This window comes from Poeciliopsis prolifica, unplaced genomic scaffold (genome assembly GCF_027474105.1).
Source record: "Poeciliopsis prolifica strain line A6 unplaced genomic scaffold, Auburn_PproV2 SCAFFOLD108, whole genome shotgun sequence".
Taxonomy (NCBI): Eukaryota; Metazoa; Chordata; class Actinopteri; order Cyprinodontiformes; family Poeciliidae; genus Poeciliopsis; species Poeciliopsis prolifica.
Genome location: NW_026562483.1, coordinates 267,095 through 287,080, shown reverse-complemented (window position 1 = coordinate 287,080; position 19,986 = coordinate 267,095). Strand labels below are relative to the sequence as shown.

The window sequence follows — 19,986 nt, the reverse complement described above, 5'->3', positions numbered from 1 at the left end:
CAGGAGTCAGAGAGGCGGGATGGATGAACTGTCTGCCCATCCATCTGCTCATCCATCCCGCTGACCTCTGACCTCTGATGGAATACTTTCAACGTTTCATACATTGATTGTTTCAAAGGGATTTTAATCTCATTTTTTATGTAAATTTTGAATCATTTAAAGGAAAACCTGGAATTTTCTTGATTTAAAACTTTTCCATGGTTCCGTCCGGTTTTCCATTTATTAAAATAAATTCCCTGTTTCTGCACTGCAGACAGGAAGTCCCAGCCCAGCTCCGTTCCCATGGTGACGCCCCCCGGCCTGCCCTGGCCCGTCATCATCGGCGTCCCGGCAGGCGTGGCCTTCGTCCTGGGCACCGCCCTCCTCTGGTTCTACCAATCGAAACGCAGCTGCAGCGGCTCCGCCTCCTCCGCGCCGCCCGCCGCGCCGCCGGGACCGGTCCGGCCCGCCGCCGCCCCCCGCGGCGCCGCCCGCAGGCTCCGACAAAGACTCGCTGACGTACGAGGAATACGCGGCGGCGCATCAGCAGCTGCTGGCGCCGAAGCTCTACCCCAAGGTCTACACGGACATACACACACACACACACTCACACGTCAACGGCAAGGTGCACCAGCACATTCACTACCAGTGTTAGCAGGCGCAGCTAACAGCGCGCCACGAACTGCAGCAGGTAGAGACAGAAAGTCCTTCGCTTCAACCAAAGTCTGACCCGGTTCATGCGGACCTCCAGAACCGAGTCGCAGCTGCAGCAGCAGCGGCAGCGGCAGCAGCGGCTGCAGCAGCAGCGGCTGCAGCAGCAGCAGCAGCGGCTCTGGAGCCTCAAACTGCAAAAGTGTTTTCAGTTCATTAACTTTAAAAATACAGATACAAAATGTTTGACTTCTTTTGGACTTATTCTTTGTGAATTGAAAACATATACATGCCACACTTTTCAGATTTTTAAACTGTAAAACTGCTGAAATAATTTTATTTCCATTTTCTGTTGAGTTTTCTCATAACATCTTAATAAAAAAGAGTTTTTGACATTGCAAAGTTTCACCAGATTGTTTATCTGAGGAGTTTAAGGTTAACTTTAAATACTTTAAAGGTTAAAGTATTTAAAGTTAACTGTAACCTTTATAGTAGTTAACTTTTAAAACAGACATAAAAACTCCTTCAAGTTTTCTCACAGTTTGGATTTCTTCTGCATTGTTCAAAGTTACAAATATCTTGTTTTTTATTGAGATTTGATGAGAAAAATGGAAATAAATTGATATGAATTGAAGATTTCATGTTTCCAGATCCTGATGTGTGAAAAATGTTTCCTTTGAGTTTCACTCTCATCTTCCTGTGGAGACGATGGAGGAAAACTTTTCTATGGATTCATTCTCAGGCGAAACGTAGCTGAGCCAAAACGAACCGATGAGTGATGTCACTTCCTGAGCTGAGGTGATGATGTCATCAGTTACATTTAAACAGGGAAACGTTTTAGCATCGTTAGCTAACTTTGTTTAAAGTGAAATTAAACCTTAAAGTTCTGCTTCAGTGAAAACAAATAATTGAGTTTATGTTCAAAATAAAGCAGTTTAAACGTTTCGTGTCCAAAATAATCATTATCTAATAAATAAACATTTTACATGGAAACATGCCATAGATTAAATTTCAATAAACAATAAATATATGAACAAAAGACAATTTGTCAAAAATATTCCTGTTGTGTGAAACATCATGTGATAAGTTAAAGCTCCCATAGTTCATTAAAATAATATTTATTTCATGTTTAATTATTGTTTTAAACAAAATTCAAATAAATGCATTAAAAAAAATTCAATTCAATATTTTCCATATTAATTAAAATTTATTGACTGAAATTGTCAGTTTTCAGTTGATTAGCGTTTAATAATTTAACGGTATTATTAGATTAATACTGATCAATTATTTTAAACATTAAATTAAATTAAACAACGGCTGAACTGCCATCCAATCAGCTTCTCTAACGCAGTGTAAGCCCCGCCCACTGAAACAAAATGCAGAAAACCTGAAAAATTCAATGTTTTTAAAGTACATTTCAGTCAACATGTTTTTTATTCAACCACTTCAATAAACATGTATTTATGTATCACGTTTAGGTGTTTTTGGCTCTTAATAATAATAATAATTTTGCATTTTAAACGATGCGACCGGCTTTGATTCAGGGGAAATTTCTCCAGAAAAATCTGAAAAATGTTTTGCTGTGAACTCAGAGGAAATCGTCCGGTACCTTCAGGTTTTTGCACAGATCTTCACAATAAAGAAGGATCATGTAAAAATATATATTTTTATAAATATTGCATATAGTGCTGTTGTTTGTATGTTATCCCTAATATGTTATCAGCATCTCTGCAGTTGCTGTGAATTAATTTATCCATCTTTGCTGCCATTTAAAACCATTTAGTGAATAATAAAGTCTTTGACTGCATTACAAGTTAAATTTCTTTTCCTGTGGGATGTTTCTGTTTTTATTTAAAGAAAAATCGATTATCAGGATCATTTTCATTTTCTATTCATGAATAAATCAATAGTTTTCCCATCATGTTGCAAACTGTGTTTATGTGAACCGACCACTAATGTACATGAAATATCATTAATATTATACATCTACTTTATATTTCTTTAAACCGTTCAGAAGTTTTAGCATTGGGATAAAAAATACTGAAAAAAGGAAAGTGTGTTTTTAATTTATTTGCTGTTATTTTCCGTATAACTGGGCATTATTCCTGCATGAATGGATTCTGTGTTAGTCATAATGGAAGCTACGTAGCAAAAGCTACAATCATGATATTGTAAGATAATGTATATGTGCTGTGAAAATATACAAGTTTTATTGATTATCTTCATAATGACAATCCTGTACAGATGTTGGTAGTTTAGATTAAAAACTGTTTCCTGTATTGTTATAATCATGTTGTTGGTGCCATTAAAACATGAAATCATGTTGCATTTTTTCAAAACTGCATGAATTATTTCAGGATGTTTTTGTCTCAAGTCTGATCAAACAAATACAGCTAAAATCTGAATATTCCTGTTTTTATTTAAAATGTTCAACAAAATGAGCGACAGGCTGGAAAAAACGGACCAGAAGGAAAAATACTTTGTCCAGATGTGAAACGTGGATACGACACGGAGCGAGTTGATCTGGAAACACAGGGCCGAAAAGAAAAGAGGAGAAAATGGAAAATTACAAAGAAAAATGAGAAAAAGAAAACAGGTTGGGAAAGGGCAAGAAGAAGAGAAACAATTTCAAAAAAGAGAAGAAAAAATAAAAAAAATATAGAGAAAAGAACTAAAAGAAAAAGGAGGAAAATTGGAATAAAATAAAATAAAAGTCGTCTGTTTTCAGTCTGGCTGGTTTTTATTTCCTGATTCTCAGCGTCTGACTGAGGATGATGAGGAAAACCAGGAGGAAGAGGCGACGCGCTGAAAGCTGGGATGAGGTCACCGCTCGACTGGCTGGACAGCAGAACATGGCCAGAGGTCAGAGGTCAACAGGGTGAACATGTCGGAGACAAACCAGAGCAGTGGTCTCTGGTCGTTACCTTCAGTCCCAAAAGTTTGATTGTGATTTCTGACCCGGTTCTCAGCGCCGGTCCAACACCTGGTAAATCTGTTAATCCATAAACAATATTAATGTTTCTATAGGCAGTCGTACAAAATGATGTTGCAAACAAAAAAAAATACTAATGATAGTAATTATAGTAATTGTTTGAGAACAATTTTTTTAAAAATTACATATTTTTACAAATGTCTGAAAAACTTTGATATTAACTATTGGGGAAAAAATTGCTTTGTCTCCAATCAATAGGAAATGTAATTAAAAGTCATTAAAATCCATTAAAAATAATATGAAACAGGGAAATGTTTTACGATCAGTGTGACGTCATCATGGAGGAGCCAATCAGCTGATCTGCTGCTGCCTTCAGGTTCTCCCTGTGGACCAGGATTCTGAAACTTCTGGCTGAATAAAACCGACCAGAACCCCGGATATCAGCAGAATTAATTTCTGATCAGTATCTATTTCTATTTTTGGGTTTTAAAATAAAGAAAAGTTTGTTTCCAAAATAATAATAATCATAAAAAAATCATTAAAATACCGCTTCCTTCTGTTGTCTTCGTCATTTTCACCACGTTTTTGATCACGTGACTCCATGACGCTGAAAAGGTTTTTATCGCAGCAGAAGGAAATGCGTCATCACGGCACAAAACGTGACTTTTTTTAATGAACGTGTTTTTATGAGGCGAATTATTTTGTAACTCATTTAAGCAGAAAAAGTAGTTCCCACAAAAACGTCTCTTTCAGGAAATATCTTAATAATTGAACTCCTCTCTTAAGATGCGTTTTGTCACATTACTGAAGTATTGAAAGCATTGATCAATTTCAAAGCACAAATCGATATTTACGTGTCTGGATTCCTGCACGTCTGAGTCAACAGCAGCTGCATGAGAGAACCTTTTAAAGGAGAATCCAGGTGAAATGAGTCAATGACCATGAAAGACACACACACACACTGACACACACACACACACACTGACACACACACACACTGACACACACACACACACACACTGACACACACACACACTGACACACACACACACTGACACACACACTGACACACACACACACACACTGACACACACACACACACTGACACACACGCACACTGACACACACACACACACTGACACACACACACTACACACACTGACACACACATACACACACTGACACACACACTTACACACACTGACACACACACACACACACTGACACACACACACACTGACACACACGCACACTGACACACACACTTACACACACTGACACACACACACTGACACACACACACTGACACACACGCCCATGCGCTCAGACAGCAGACACACCTGCTGCTGTGTTTACATTCCTCTCCACCATTAAAACCTCCGAGACAAAAACTCAAAGCGGAGCTGCGGCTTCCAGCGGGATGAGGAGGAACAAAGAGACGCGGCTGAGCGGAAGGAAGCGCCGCCTCCAGCGGCCTCCAGCCTCCAGCGGCCTCCATCCAGCCTCCCGCCTCTCAGCCTCCGATCCGCCGCCAGCTTTGGCTCTGGGTGGGAGGAAGTGGCGGCCATGTTGGCGGCCATGTTGGATCATGTTCATTATCAAATAAATGTACACTTTGGCAGCAGGCAGCGTTTAAAGTGTTTAAGAAACGTTCTAGTGTTGAAAATGCCATCCAGTTAAAGGCTCATCAGAATTTAAAGTTTGGTCTCTAAACAATATAATTAAATTTTTAGGCTGTTCAACACTGGGAGTCCAGACTTTTTGCCTCATTGGCCAAAACTGAGGTCTCTAATAAACAATGATGATCATTGAGTTTAAGCTACTCAATGAATGAAGTCAATATAACTGGACATGCTGGTTTTTCCAGGCTAACGTTAGCATTTTGGCTAATTTGAGATTTTGCAGTGATGTTTGCTTCCTGAGGGAGTCAGCCTTCAGGCAACATGCTTTCCCTTGAAGATGATTGTTGATACTTCGAACATCATGGTCACCACAGCATGATGCTGCCATCACCGAGTTTCATGGAGTTGCTGTTTGTTCTCTGAGTCTTCACAGAAGCGCTGCAGTTAAAGTCAAATTAAACTGCAGCTGCATCCTCTTGTTGCAGTCAATAGTTTTATTACTTTGACTTGGACTTGTTAAGTGTGAACACAAAGTGTTTCTGCTAGAGCTAATTACTTTATTTGCTCTTTTCACATAGAAATCATTCTGCCAGAGGATAAATGGGAACACAGAGTCCCAGCTTGAAATGACTGGAAAGAAAAAGAAAAGCTCAGGTTGAAGCTCCGTTATCTTTAAATATATCAACAAAATAATCTGTTTGTTCTGTCAACAATAAGAAGTAAACAAACATTTCCCTTTTCCTCAAGTTGTTTCTGGTTATTGGATGTAGAAAATGAAGCTTAGATGAAAAGTTATTTCTCTGTAGGTTTTGTCTTAAACTGTACTAAGATACTTGCACTAGAAATCGGACCAAAATACTCAGGAGGGTTTTGTGTTTCTGCAGTGGAAATTAGCGTTTCAATGTATTCAGCTGTTGTCGTTTAACTGCAACAGTAGAAATGTGTCACTAATTTTCCTGATGAGCCAAAATCAATTCACATTAGAAGATTCTCATTCGCATTTCATTCGAAATCTATTTAAAAAAACAGAAAGATTCGACCATCAGCCTCCATTTTGAAACGACGTGTTGGAACATGCAGAAAGAGATTTAACTGTTTTGTTCTGCAAGGTTGGAAAATGTGAGATTAATGTTGAGATTAAATGTTTGCAGATTGAGGCTTTTATTTGTAATCAGAGTAAAATTATTTTCGAAACAATTTTCTTGCAATGGAAAATGTTGAGCCTGCTGCTGGCTAGTCTGAAGGAGCTGAGTGGGGAGGAGCTGCGCCGGGAAGGCGGGGCTAGGGCCACCAGCAAAATGAGGAAAAAACTTTAGAACATGATGGAAGGCTGAAAACAAAGTTCATTTTACATGATACTGGCCCTTTAAGAAGACTGGAGCAGATCAGGAGGATCTTTCGCTCACCGATAGATTGAAACTGAAATCACTTTGAACTCAACTGGAAAGAATTGACATTATTTTAATGGTTTACTTTAAACCAACATTATGAAGTAAATCTGAAGTTTAAACATCATCATCACTTTGTGTTAAACTGCATACGTGATGAAGATCCCAAATGACGCCGTCGGCTCAGGCTGCAGCCGCTAACAGACAAATAGCTCCAGTGTGAAATCATTTAGTTCGTGTCATGTCCTGCCGGAGGGGATTACACCTCCAGAGGTACGAGGCTGAACGCAGAGCGACAAAGTGTGAAGTCTGGATGAGATTAAAAGGGAGGCTTCTTTCTCCCCTCGCACACACACACACACACACACACACACACACACACACACACACACACACACACACACACACACACACACACACACACACACACACACACACACACAGAGGCGAACAGCAGAGGACAGTCTGTGGGAACACGCTGCTGAATAATTACGGCTGACATCAGAGCAGTTTGCTTTAGCTCTCTGAAGTAGCAGAGCTCATTTGTACGGCCTGCAGCGACGCATGTGAGGCAGGAGAGAAAGTTTAAAACCTGTTATTCTTTATTACCAACATGAGGAAAAGATTACGCTGATTTTAACATCTGCACTCTTTGTGGCACATTAGCAGTGAGTTTTTATCTTTTACAAATGTGAGCAAAACTTTGTCAATATTCAGCTAATGTTGAAAAAACACAATTCCACAATTGCAGTGTGAAATAAGAAATGCAACTAAAATCACATTTGTTCAGGCATTACGTCATTAAAAACATGCTGCACCGTCTTCCTCTATCCACTTCCGGCCGTCTCTTTGTGGTTTCTAACAGTAGTAACTTCCTGTAGTTAATCACATAATTTGTGTGAAGCAAATAACAATGGAAATTAATTTGCAAAACTTCAATTGTAGTTTTGCAAAATAAGCCAAAACGTTTTGTTGAAAAATAATTTTTTCAAATTACAGTGTCCATAAAATGACTTTATTGTAGTAATTTCAATGTTTTGCTGTTCAGTGGAAAGCAGATCTGAGGCTCAGCCGCCTGTCCCTTCAGTCAGGAACCGGGTTCAGACGTCACTGGAGGAGGATCAGCACCAGCCCTCCCCACCTGAGAGCAGCAACAGGCTGAACGTTGCGTGCGCCGCTCCAGAACACACACAGCCGCACCTGAGCCGCCTTCAATAGGCGTCATTCAGCAGCCTGACAGCGGGACAATGGCGCCGACCGCGGCGGGCCGCTCAGGAGGAACCGACCAGGAGGAACCGACCTGCCCGAACACATCGGGCCGCCGAGGCTTTCCGAGCCGCCGTGACTTCAGGTGATATCCGGTTTCTGAGTGGATGCCTCCCTTTGTCTTCACCTGCAGCTGTTTGTAACAGCTTTGAGGTGAAATGACAAGTTGGCGAAACGCATCCGGGACGCCTGGACTGCGGCTGACGCCTCAGACGGATCCCTCCAGACAGGATGAGGGATGTCAGTTACTGCAGCATCAATTCCAGCTCAGTTTGCAGATGAAACGGTTCCAAACCCAAACATCCCACAAACATGAAGCAAAAGCTGCTGCTTAATTTAAAGAGTTTTCAGAAGTAAAAAACTCCCAGGGCCACAAATCAGTTTAAAAGTCACCGAACAATTCAAGATGGCGGCCGTGGCCATCAAGGAAAATGTTTCTTTGCATTAAATTGACCAATATTTATCATCGATGAATACTTCTGGTGTCAGATGGGACATAATTGGTCTCAGAAATCATATTTCCTGATCATTTTGACATTTTTCATGACGGCCACGTGGCTGTTGGTCATGTGATGATCCTTCACACCCTGCACAAATCAAACGTTTCCTTTTCCTGGGGAACATTTTACAAATGGCTGCTGTGGCTTTCATACAGATTAAATGTTTGGACTAAGATCAGTTACTGCCAGTGGTGAGCACAGCTAACTCAAAGCTTAGCTTCACTAACTCTAGTTTGCTAAACAAGAACATTAGTGCTGCTAACACTAAAATATGATCAGGAGCTAATGCTAAACTGCTAGACATTAAAAAATTCAGAAAATAACAATAAGTAAAAACAAAAATATTTGCTGAAGCTAACACTAAACCACTATTTTATTGGAGGCTAACGCTAAACATAACTTTTCTTGAAAATGCTAATGCTAGTCTGATCAGCACGTAAAATAATCAGCAGAAGCTAACGCTAACTGTCTCAGTGTGTTCATCTTCACTTCCTGCCGATGGATGAATGTTTAGATTGCAGATTTAAAGTTGAAAAGCAGAAACAAAAGAGCTGCTGCAGCCATTTGACTCAAACACGCTGAACTCGTTCACCAATTTATTTCATTTACAGTTTGACAGAAAAGAGCAGTTTGTCTCTCATTGCCTGTTGAAGCTGCACATTTAACACCTTCATGTGCCTCATCAGTCCTCCAAGCAGCAGCGTTAAGGAGGGGGAAACCCCAGGAAGGACGCAGAGCGCCTGAAGGAGGACAAAGCTTTGAGTTGGGGCGACTTCCAGGCTGAACTCTGACCGTACGACTCTGGAGTGGAGGGAGAAAAACGGCTGGAAAACAACAGGAACCATCCTGTTACTCTGAATTTACAACCAATTCCTCATTTTTCAGAAGCACAAAGAATTAATACCACATACAAGATGCAACATGCTTCAGAAAAATATCGGTTTATCTGCTGAAACGTCTTATAAGGCTCAAAAAGCAGGTTTCAATAGTCCGACCTTAAACATCAGGATATATTTTGTAATTATCTGAAGTGATAACGGTGGAGATGAGGGTAAAGCGTTTCACCTGACGGTGGCTGAGTGAGCAGAGTGGGAGGTCAGTGGGTTCTGGCTGTAGGACCTGTGGGTGGCCAGTTCTGAACGAAACACCAGAGAAATCCACAGTTCATGGAGAAAAACAACACATTGATTCTTCAGCTGTCTGAGACATCATGAAGGAACGATGGTGTTAATTTAGTAGTTGGAAATTAATGTCAGTGTTTTTAGGAAGAGAGGCGTTAAAACCTAAAAATCCCTCCACTAAACTGAATTTTGCAGAAGTGCTGACTCAGCGGTGTTGTGTTGGGTCTGACCCAGATCGCGTTCAGCTGTTCGGCGTGTTGGACTCACCTGATCGTCCCTCTGGCAGCGCCTTCATCACCGACAGTCTGGGCGCAGAAATGGGCTGAAGCAGAGTCACACAATCGTTATAAAGCTAAGGCAGCGGTGTCCAAAGAGCGGCTCAGGGGCCATCTGTGGCCCTCAGACTGATTCTGTGTGGCCCCCAACCGCGATTCAAAACTGGTGCAAATTTGGCCCGCAGCTGCAGATGGAGACTTTTAATTTGTAATCTGGAAAAATTGTTACCAACATATTTCTTTACATAGGAAAATGTAAAGTACAACAGAAAGTACTCATGGTTTTATAACCACATTTTAACAAAACAAAGTTTTTCCAGAGACTTTTACTGAAAACACAACTTCTGCAACAATATCAGCTTTTATTCTTTCTTAAACTTTGATAAATAGCAAATATTTGGAAACAAAATCACACAAATCTTGTTTTTATCACTGAACATCTGGAAACTGGAAACCAGATGTTTTTCTTTTAATACAGCAAAATCTGCTGCAGCATCTCAGGGCAGGAAAGGAAAAGTAGCACATTTCCGCCAAAAAAAAAGAGAAATTTTGAGCATAATCTCATAAACTTTCCAGAAAAACAAGGAAATTTGTTGAAAAAAAAATCCAAAATTTAAATTAATATCAGAAATTTTCTAGAAAAAACATTGAAATCCGAGAGTTTTCAAATGTTGAAGGTTTTCTTTTGAAAATGTAAAGTTTTTTATAAAATTTCTGAGATGAATCACAAAATGTCTGAATTTTTGATGGAAATTTCCTCCTTCTGCTATCATGAAGTTCTGGATTTACAGAAAATATCAGGATAATTTATTTGCTCTATTTTAGGTTGGTTTTTTAGCCTGATTGATTTTTTCCCCCCACATGTCATAAAGTTTGGACACCCTGCCCGAGGAGATGGACTTTAACTAGGACATAAAGTAAAGACACCCACTTTCCTGAACAGACTCCTTCCATCCAGCTCCAGGCTTTGGCTGCTGCCACACAGGAAGGCACACTTCATTAGTTCAGCGGCTGAACGCCACGCCGCCGCCGCCATCACCGCCGCCATCACCGCCGCCATCACCGCTTCCTTTAACCACAAGCTCTCAGCAAAAGCAACTTTTATTCTGCTCAAAGTGAGAAACCCTGAAACTCAAAGCTGATCAGTGGAGCGAAGCAGAACGCTGTTCACGCTGAAAGTTACCACCTTTTGTTTCACATGTGTAGAAATGATTCTTATTGTACTGACACTAATGAAACACCAGTTCTAACTATCAGACATGAAACATGAGGTTTTCTGTCAGACATGGAGACAGAAACACTCACATGTTGGTTGCTGAAGCGTGACATGGGAGGAACACGGGAGACTCGTATGGAATCTGAAGCACTAGATGCAAACAAAAAATCAGACAGAAAATAGATTAAACAGATTAAAATCAGAGGTTTTGAGCATTAAAGCGTCAATAATTTACACTAAAAATATAAAGTTTACGTCTGTCAGGTCAAGTGTTTTATATTTAGAAAAATGCTAAAGTTAAGGTGCTAATGTTAGCTTAATGTGGGAGCTATCACTAGCATGTTGCTTAATACTGACTTTATCTATTTAGTTTAAGTTTAGCTTATAAATCAAATTTGGATAAAATGCTAAGTTCATCTATCAAGCTAACATTAGCAATGAGGGCTACATTAGCATGTTGACCCAAAGTCCGTGTTGTATGGAAACAATAGCGTAAAAGCTAAAATGCTAATCTTCGTCCATATGCTAAGATTAGCATCAGTATGCTAGTGGATGCTAACGTTGAGGCAGCGTCGAGGGAGCCAGAATAATAAATAACGAGGTGGAGAAAAACAACGATGTTTGGGTTTTCTCCATCTTTTCCTCATTTATTTATATCCGTTTATGTCTTGCCATATTTTGTTCAGTATTTATTGTTGCTTCCTGCATTTGGTTCGTTTTCAAACCCCAACAGGCCAATTAAAGTGCTAAACTATCCACACTCCTTAAACTTCACTGCATGTATTTTATTTGGGTTATTTTGATCATTTTCAGGTGAAAATAAATTCGGTTTCTCTTAATAAGCGTTGAAAAGAAGCGAGTTGTTGAGTTTTTCTCCTCTAAGCACAGAGTTCTGCCCGGTTGGTGATGGATAAGATGATTAAAACTTTATGCTGTTTTGTTTTGTCCAAACACATTTTTCTATTACGACGTTTTAATGTGTTAGTGTTTATGTAGCAACGTTCACCTGATTTGCTTCCATGCGGGCCGTGAGGACTGCTGCTGACTGGAGACGGAGCTTTTAAACTGCAGAAACACAAAATATTTATTTTATTGAACCGCACAATTATTGATTTGAATCCAATAAAAGGCAGTTTAGGTGTAAACTTTCCACTGCAAAATGCAAAATACTTTAAAAACCGTCTAAAACTTTAAAACTATCCTGATATTTTGCTTTTATTTGCAGCTGAAAGTATTTCTGTATGATCCAGTTTTTGTTGATGCCTGTTGACTGAAACGGTTCAGGTGTGACTGAGTCAATTGCGCCATCTAGTGGAGCGTGAAGTGTATTTCACTGCATTTATATTTTCAGACTGAGGGAAATAAAGATTTTACTGAACAGAGCAGAAGTTTTCATCAAATAGATGGCAAATATAACAGAAATAATGAAAACATCTTGGGAATATTCAGGTATAAAAGTAGAAAAGTAACAGAAGAAAGCAGGTGGATTAATAAAAGTAAGAAAACTGAACATTAAGAAGAAATGTCCAATATACAGAAAATAAAATAAATACTGCATAGTTATTAAAAACAAACCCACCTTCATGAAAATGTGCAGCTAAGTTGGATAGATTTCTAGATTTTTATTGTAGGAAACGAGTTTAAAAAAATGAAACAATATGTCTGAATATCTACATAAAAATGTTATTAACATGACTAAATATTTAGCAGGATTTGTGGCTCCAGCAGCTCAGGAGAATTTTCACTTTCAATCAAGACAAAAATCTTCTTACAGTAAATATTATCAGAATAAAAGATAAAGAGATTATCTTTTTAAATTCTGAAAATCAGGATTCCTGCACCTAATCTGATTTTCATTCATTCATGAAACTTTGCTTATTTTTTGCTGCTGAGAATATAATCACACTTCTTTCTTTGTGAGAACCTATTTGTTGCTGAAAACATAAATAAGCTAAAGTATAATTTTGGGCCATTTTAACTTTGCTTGCTCCTGCCTCAGGATTGACAGTAACGTTGATAATCTGCATAATAACTCTGGATTAAACGAGCCAGCTGACCTGTGGTGCTGGAGAGAGTTTTCCAGCTTAGCAATGTAAGTCCTCTGATCATTCAGCTTCCTTTAAAAACAAAACAGGAAATTAAACATCTGAAAACTTCAATCTGGTCCACGAAGCTGCAGTTTTTACTAACTTCCCCATCTGCTGCATTTCTTGCTTTAAAGTGACCAACATGTCTTCTAGTTTATGATTCTGTAAAACGCAGCAAAACGGCAGAATTATCAGTTTTTGATCATCACAAGAAAAAAATAAAGTCTGTAAATGTTTAAAGCTGATGGGAAGAGGCTAAAAACAAATGCACACCACACTTTTCAGAAATTAAGCAGTGGGTTATTTACCTAACGACTATCTGTTGGCTGTAAAGTGACAAAGTCTCTCACCTTTTGCTTGTAGTAGTTGAGCAACCTCTTCTGATGTCGGGCCTGAACGCCACAACCTGGAAGAAAACAATGTGAAATCTGCAAGAATAACCTGAAATAATTGAATTAAACACATCTAGAGACAGTTATCACCGGACAGTTCGTAATAAATGTGGAACTATGCAAACTTTGCTGATCTCTGTCAGATGTCTGGTTGCCACAACGCCGACGTCAGAAAACAAAGCCTTCACGTCTGAGCTGCTCTGGAAACATGAACACATGAAACCTGAAGGTGAAAACAGCAGAAACACGAATCTGTGTGGGAATAAAATGATCTTACTTTGTCAGAAAGAGGAGAAACCTGGCACTGGCTGCTGCATATCAAACAGCGGCCATGGCTGCCTGGAAGAGAGAACATTTATGACTCGTTTTCATTCTTCATCTCTTACATCAGAGGTGCTAAATTTGAATCAGGCGGCACAGAATCAGTCCAACAGCCACAAATGGCCCCCGAGCCACTCTTTGGACACATCTGATGCTGAGGAAGACCCAGAGAACCAAAATCAATCATTTGGGTTCATCAGATTGAAATAAGCAGGAGCTCCATCAGTGATTCCTGTTTTTGATGTTTTATGAGAAAAGATGAAATATTTCTTCTCCTAAATAAACAAATGATAAGATTTGTTTATGAAGGAAAAGACAAAAACAAGAACAGATCTCAAGTAGAAATGTGTTTCTGCAGTTCTGCTGTGTGACCAGTAGATGCCGCTGTGCGCTCAGACTCTGGCCAGCAGGACTTTACTGAATTTTTTAGGCTTCTTAGCAAAAGTTTAGGGACAAAATAATACCATAAAAAAGTTTAATTTGCTGTGGATTTTCTCCAGTTTATGAAGATAAAATGATGCATATTTATTTCAAACCTCTGGTAGAGAGAACTGCGCTCTCTAGAAACCACAAGCCTCATTCAGGGTTTCTCAAACTGTGGTTCCTGGACCACTGGAGGGCCACATGTAAACAACTGTTTCTTACAGTTAGCTTAACAAAGGATTGAGTTTAAAAACAATAATGATAAGAGGCTGAAACTGGCTTACTCACAAGAACAGCTGAAGATATGGTGGGAAGAAAAACAGACAGAATTACTGGTAATCTGAGAAATTCATATCTGCAGGAATAGTTTTTGTTTCTCAGGGGAAAATACTGAAATTTTATTAGTTTACAACGCCACTGTGATACCCAGCATTTTAAAAACTGGACGATAAAGTTTTCAGTCTGGTGCTTTGGTCTCTACTAAACCTGTTTTGAATATAATTTTGCTTTCAGAGACTAAATAATTCATTATATTTGTTGTTTTGTTTATTTATTTTGAATATTTAAAATGTTTTCCAGTTACAGTGTAAATGTTATAATTTAAAGTTTTTGTTCTTTGAGAATATGTTTTTGCATTATTATGGCATTACTATTGTAAAACTTGAACATGGTGAAACAATATTATTGTTTATAAATTGTTTCTAACTTCTTTACCGTCCAACCTTTTACTGTGACAGGCCTTTTCATTAGGATGAACAAAGAAGACAACAATAAGGAGAGTGTTAAGAGATGAATGTTTTTATTTAAAGCTGTATATATAAGATGTTGTGTTGTTGTCTGTGTGTCTTTGTTAAATGGCTGGAAATCACTGTTAAAGATGGATATATGAACCATTTGATCAGATTCTCCCGAGACCAGTCTGGAAAAGTGTTTTTTGATTGTATTTTCAGATGTAATTTATTGATCTGCTTCACCATGATGCATCCACTGCCATGTTTCTCACTAGGGAACTGTTCTGGCATCTGGAAACTTTCATTTAACTCACAGAAACTTTGACTCTGTGACCAAACTGACTACTTGTCTTCATCCTAATGCAGCCAGGATTACAGTATACTGCTGACACCAGTCATTCAAAGCCTGAAAGAGGATGCAAACTTTGGCCCAGACTGTTGGTCATGAAAAGCGAAGAGTGAGTGCAGAAGGCGTTTCTACCTTTCTGGTAGCAGCCGCTGCAGATGACATGGCCGCAGGACGTCACCGCCAGTTTGCGCTCAGGACTCGGGCAAAGAAAGCAGGAGTTGCAGCAGACCCAGTAGGACATTGGAAGACCTGCTGTTGAATAAAATTCATTAAAAATCATTTTCGTTGTTATTGCTTTTACTTGTCGTGGCACTTATTGTTTCAGGCTCCGTTAATGAGAGCAGAACATTTAAAAATAATCAGATAATGTTCAGATTGCTTCAGGTGAAGCTAATGCTAAGTTAGCATAAGGCTGGCTAACATAACAACATAATACAACAAAAATAATTATCAGTAATATATTTAAGGCTAATTACCAGTGAGGTTTTTATCAGTTCGTGATAAATAACCCTCTGGATCCTTCAGTTTATCTGCTCCATCCTTCCTGTTTTTGGTTTCATCCAACAGGAAGTTCGTCGTTTTCTTCTTCCTCCTCAGTGAAGCTAATTAGCATCGTTAGCATAATTAAGAAGTCCGTTAGAAGCTAGCTCATTAAAACTGTCACCATTCTTATTGGAAAACGCTTTTCCCTCCACCTTCTGGTGAGTAGCTAATATTAGATCAAATGTGTTCAGTGAATGTGTGTTTTATGTTTCGCGGTGTTTCGCTGTTAAATATTCTAAATTTGGTCTCGCTGTATTTGAGACGTGTTAGCTCACCGTTAGCCGCAGCAGTGAGGATCCAACCAGAAGCTTAAAGAATATTTAAAGGACTGTTGAAGTTCAGTTCAGACGTTTGCATGCAACCAACACAAATTTAATCTATATCGATTATTGTTACCACATTATTTCTGGGCTTATAAGTTCTAATTATTTGTGTTTGAACTTGTTCATGGCGGTCTGATCTGGTGATAGGACTTCAAGACATTTTAAGAACGAGTTTGAATGACAGGCGTTTCAAGCCAGCTGGCAAGCATGGCAGTGGCTGCATTATGCTGTGTGCTTCTTTTCCTTCAAGTGATCCTGGTGCTTTGGACAAAGTGTGTTTAATACTAAAGGTGGAGGACAACTTCTTAATTCACTAACTTTTCCTCACATCAAGTATGAGATGGTGAAATTAAGAAAGGAACCTTTTTTAATCTCAGCAATTCTAAAGTAGGGGTGTCCGAAGCGCAGTAATGAGTGCAGAAATGTATTATTTTCTATCTGCAAAGACCCCAATAAACTTGTAAAAATCCCCTTTAAGTTTTGGATCCATGATAAACATCAGGATACTTTATTTACGTGATTTTCTGTTGGGTTTTGTTCTGCGGTTACTTTTGAGTTTACAATTTTGGCCCACATGGCAAAAAGTTTGTGAAATGAAGCACGTAATAAAAAAGCAAAACATTTAATTTGTTGAACCTTCCTTTATTTTCCAGGCCTCTTTTTATTACCCATGCAGAATCAGGTCAGATATCATGTTTGTTTCCCAGTCCTGACATGATGTTGGTGCCGTACAGATCGGCGAGACGGCGACGTCAGACCAGTTTTTGGCAATGAAGAAGTCTTTGAGTCGTTTGATCTGCCAGAAACCAACGGAGAGCAGGATGCAGGTTTGGATTACCGCCCACCACAACACCTTGCTGTTGGTTTCCTCACTGATCTGACGGAAATCTCCTCTTTTTCCTGAACAAAGACAAAGAGCCAGACATCCAGATCAGTTTAGGTGTTTCTTTATCATTCCTGGTGAATGTCAGGTAGATATACCCGGTTGTACTCCTGCTGCCTGGTGATGTACGTCATCTGGCTGGTCAGGTGTTGCAGATTGCTCTCCAGAATCTGCAGGCTGTCTTTGGTCCTGTCCATTTGGGATCTACCGAGTGCTCTCCCATCTGAACGTCCAAATGCAGCTTCTGTGGAACAAAGTGGTGAAAACCCCAGAGTGCATTGCTCTTCTGTTGGGTTTGTGATTGTTGTTTGTATTTCTCCACAGGTCTCACCAGCCTTTCTCCAGCGAACACAGAGAACCTGGTGGAGTTGGTTTGGAAGCACAGGTAGTGCTGGCCGGAGCCGTGAGCTGTGAAGGTGAATTTACCAAATTTTCCGTAGCGTTTGGACAACTGAACCTGAAAGGGAAGAAAAATAGACGTAAGTGTCCAAACTTTTTGCCATGCGGGGCAAAACGCAGTAATCACAGTCCAACAGTCCACCTGAAATAAAGTACATAAAATATCCTGATGCTTACAGTAGACCCAAAACTTAAAAGGGATTTTTATGACAGTCTGTCAGGGCTTTGTAGATGGAAGAAAAGGAGTAAATTTAAACCAAAAAACTCTGAACTTTTAGGATTAGTATCAGAAATTTTCTAGAAACATTTTCAACATTTCAAATTAAAATGTTTTGAAGTTTTTTTGTAGGATATTTCTGAGATCGTTTTAAAAATTTCAGATTTTTTTTGACAGAAATTTGCTACTTTTCTTTTTGTCCAATGGTCCTGATTGCTGGAGCAGAGAAGAATCTCCTCTCCTGATACAGAGAGATTAGAAGAGCCCAAAAATGTATTCAGTTTTGGACTCAACTGAATAAATTTATGTCAGTGATGAAAACAGGATTTGTGTCATTTTGTTTCCAATTATTTACTTTATTTATCAAAGTTTCAGAAAGAATAAAATCTGATTTTGCTGCAGTAAAAGTCTCTGGATAAACTTGGTTAAAACTTTGAAACCATGAATACTTTCTGTTGTACTTTATACATTTTCCTGCGTAAACAAATATATTGGTAACAGTTTTTACCCCAATTACAGATGAAAAGTCTCCAAATTTGTGTCATTATTGATTTATAGTTGGGGGCCACACAGAATCAGTCCAAGGGCCACAAATGGCCCACAGGCCGCACTTTGAACCTCTGACTTAAATCACTTCTTTATTGTAGCTTTTCTTTGAAACACCTTGTGACTGAAACTTTTCCCTGAAAATGTTTGGTTGTTCAGAATCAGGTTGCAGCTGTTCTGTTTGTGTTTCGACACCAGTGAGGATTTCCTGCATACTTCCTGGTTTGGGTCTCTGATGGTAACCGTGACGCCCAGGTGAGGCGAGTGGCTGAAAGATGTGACGTCCCACGGCTCCAGGAAGAAGTTTCCTGCAGGTGGGAGACACAAAGCAGCTCGAGTTCATCAGAAATGCCATATTCAACACAAAGCGATCATGTGGTTTCTTCCAGTCGTCATGGTAACTGGATCAATGACGTGTACTTTTAATCGCTGTATCAAAACTCATTTCAAACGAAAACGGACCTGGACTCTGTTTAATCCTGAGAAAACCAGTTCCTACAGAAAATCTGATTAAATCTGTTTATTGTTGAGAAGAGAAAAAAAATCACATTCTTGATCATTTTAGTTCCTAAAAGTATTTTTGTGTCCCAGATTTTGCTGTAAATCATATGAATTCCTCAGTTATTGTAGATGATGATGGTTGTTGGCAGGAAAGATCTGCTGCAGCAGACTGTACTACAGGGAATTTGAAGAAGCCTCTGACTGAAGATGCTTTGTTTTTCTAAAACGCTCAGGGTTGTCCGTGGTTTTCTAAAACATAAATCCTTTTTAGTTCCTCTCCTCTGAGTTACGATTCATTGAAAGCGAGTGAATGACCAAATAGTGTTTCTCTATAGATGCCAGCCTGGGGTTGTATCGTGTTATTCTTTTCAAGGAAGTTATTGTGTATTTATTCAGAAACAGCTGAAGCTCTTTGTGATAAAAACGTGTGATTCAAGCGATCAGGTTGTTTGTTAGAGGTGAGGAGTCTGGTTTGGGGGTTTGCTGTGCGTGCCTCACCTGTCACCAAGGTGTCCTCAGGAATCTCCTCTATGATGCATTTTTGCTCCTGCTCTCCCAGATCGAAGTACATGGCGGCGGCCAGCGGCAGGTGGAGCAGGAAAACGACCCGGCGGAAATCCATCCTGAATTACCCGGAGTTTCACCGTTCAGACTGAAGAACGGCGTCAGTGTGGTGAGTTTACAGCCCACAGGCGGTTTGAGCCTGAGAAACCTGCAGCTGCTGCGCCGTGGCCAGTCTTTATCGCTGCCTGTGATTGGTGGATCTGAGAGCCAATAGAAAAGCTGCAGCACACATTCAAATGTCTGAAGCTCATTATAGTAACAAATTAGTATTTAGCAGCACATACACTTTATGATGCACAAATCCGAGAGACTTGAATCTAGTTTTTCTCTGCACTTGTTTCTAGATTTATTATAGATGAACATGTTTCCATGTGCACGCTTCTTATTTTACTTCTTTATTCAGCCATTTGTTTACATTTAATCATATTTAAATTGCAGCTTTAATATTTTTAGATTGCTTTTGGTTGTATTTGTATTTGTTAATGTTTCTGGCGTAGTTTTCTCTTCTTAAGGATCAATAAAGTATATTCTATTTTCCATTCTACTCAGACTGCACAGTAAATAATATTACTGATGTCATTTTACTGAATTTCACTCTAATTACATGAACTTTTCTGTTTCATGACATCTTTATATCCATTTGATTATTTATTTGTATTTTTTACAAACAGAAGCAGTTAGCTTATTGTTCAGCAACAAATCAATCATAATCACAATAAACAAAAATAAAAATCTCATTTCATGTGGTACTTTCACA

General features: G+C 39.2%; 1 protein-coding gene and 2 pseudogenes across 1 annotated transcript; 1 reads left to right on the top strand and 2 right to left on the bottom strand.

The window, feature by feature from the left end:
• Positions 1-2,972, top strand: part of LOC129354359 (fibroblast growth factor receptor-like 1) — a 48,828-nt pseudogene extending 45,856 nt beyond the window's left edge.
• A 5,949-nt stretch (positions 2,973-8,921) lies between these two features.
• On the bottom strand, positions 8,922-16,102 carry LOC129354335 (probable E3 SUMO-protein ligase RNF212). Its single transcript, XM_055023837.1, has 14 exons — positions 16,072-16,102; positions 15,730-15,855; positions 15,386-15,505; positions 13,707-13,768; positions 13,555-13,629; positions 13,388-13,429; positions 13,141-13,199; positions 13,008-13,067; positions 11,957-12,015; positions 11,040-11,100; positions 10,666-10,708; positions 9,727-9,781; positions 9,404-9,473; positions 8,922-9,162 (listed from the first exon to the last, which is right to left on the bottom strand). The coding sequence occupies exons 3-14, from the start codon at positions 15,492-15,494 to the stop codon at positions 9,042-9,044; spliced, it is 816 nt and encodes a 271-aa protein (XP_054879812.1). The 5' UTR covers positions 15,495-15,505; positions 15,730-15,855; positions 16,072-16,102; the 3' UTR covers positions 8,922-9,041.
• A 681-nt stretch (positions 16,103-16,783) lies between these two features.
• On the bottom strand, positions 16,784-19,344 carry LOC129354334 (transmembrane emp24 domain-containing protein 11-like; annotated as a pseudogene).
• Positions 19,345-19,986: the final 642 nt, after the last annotated feature.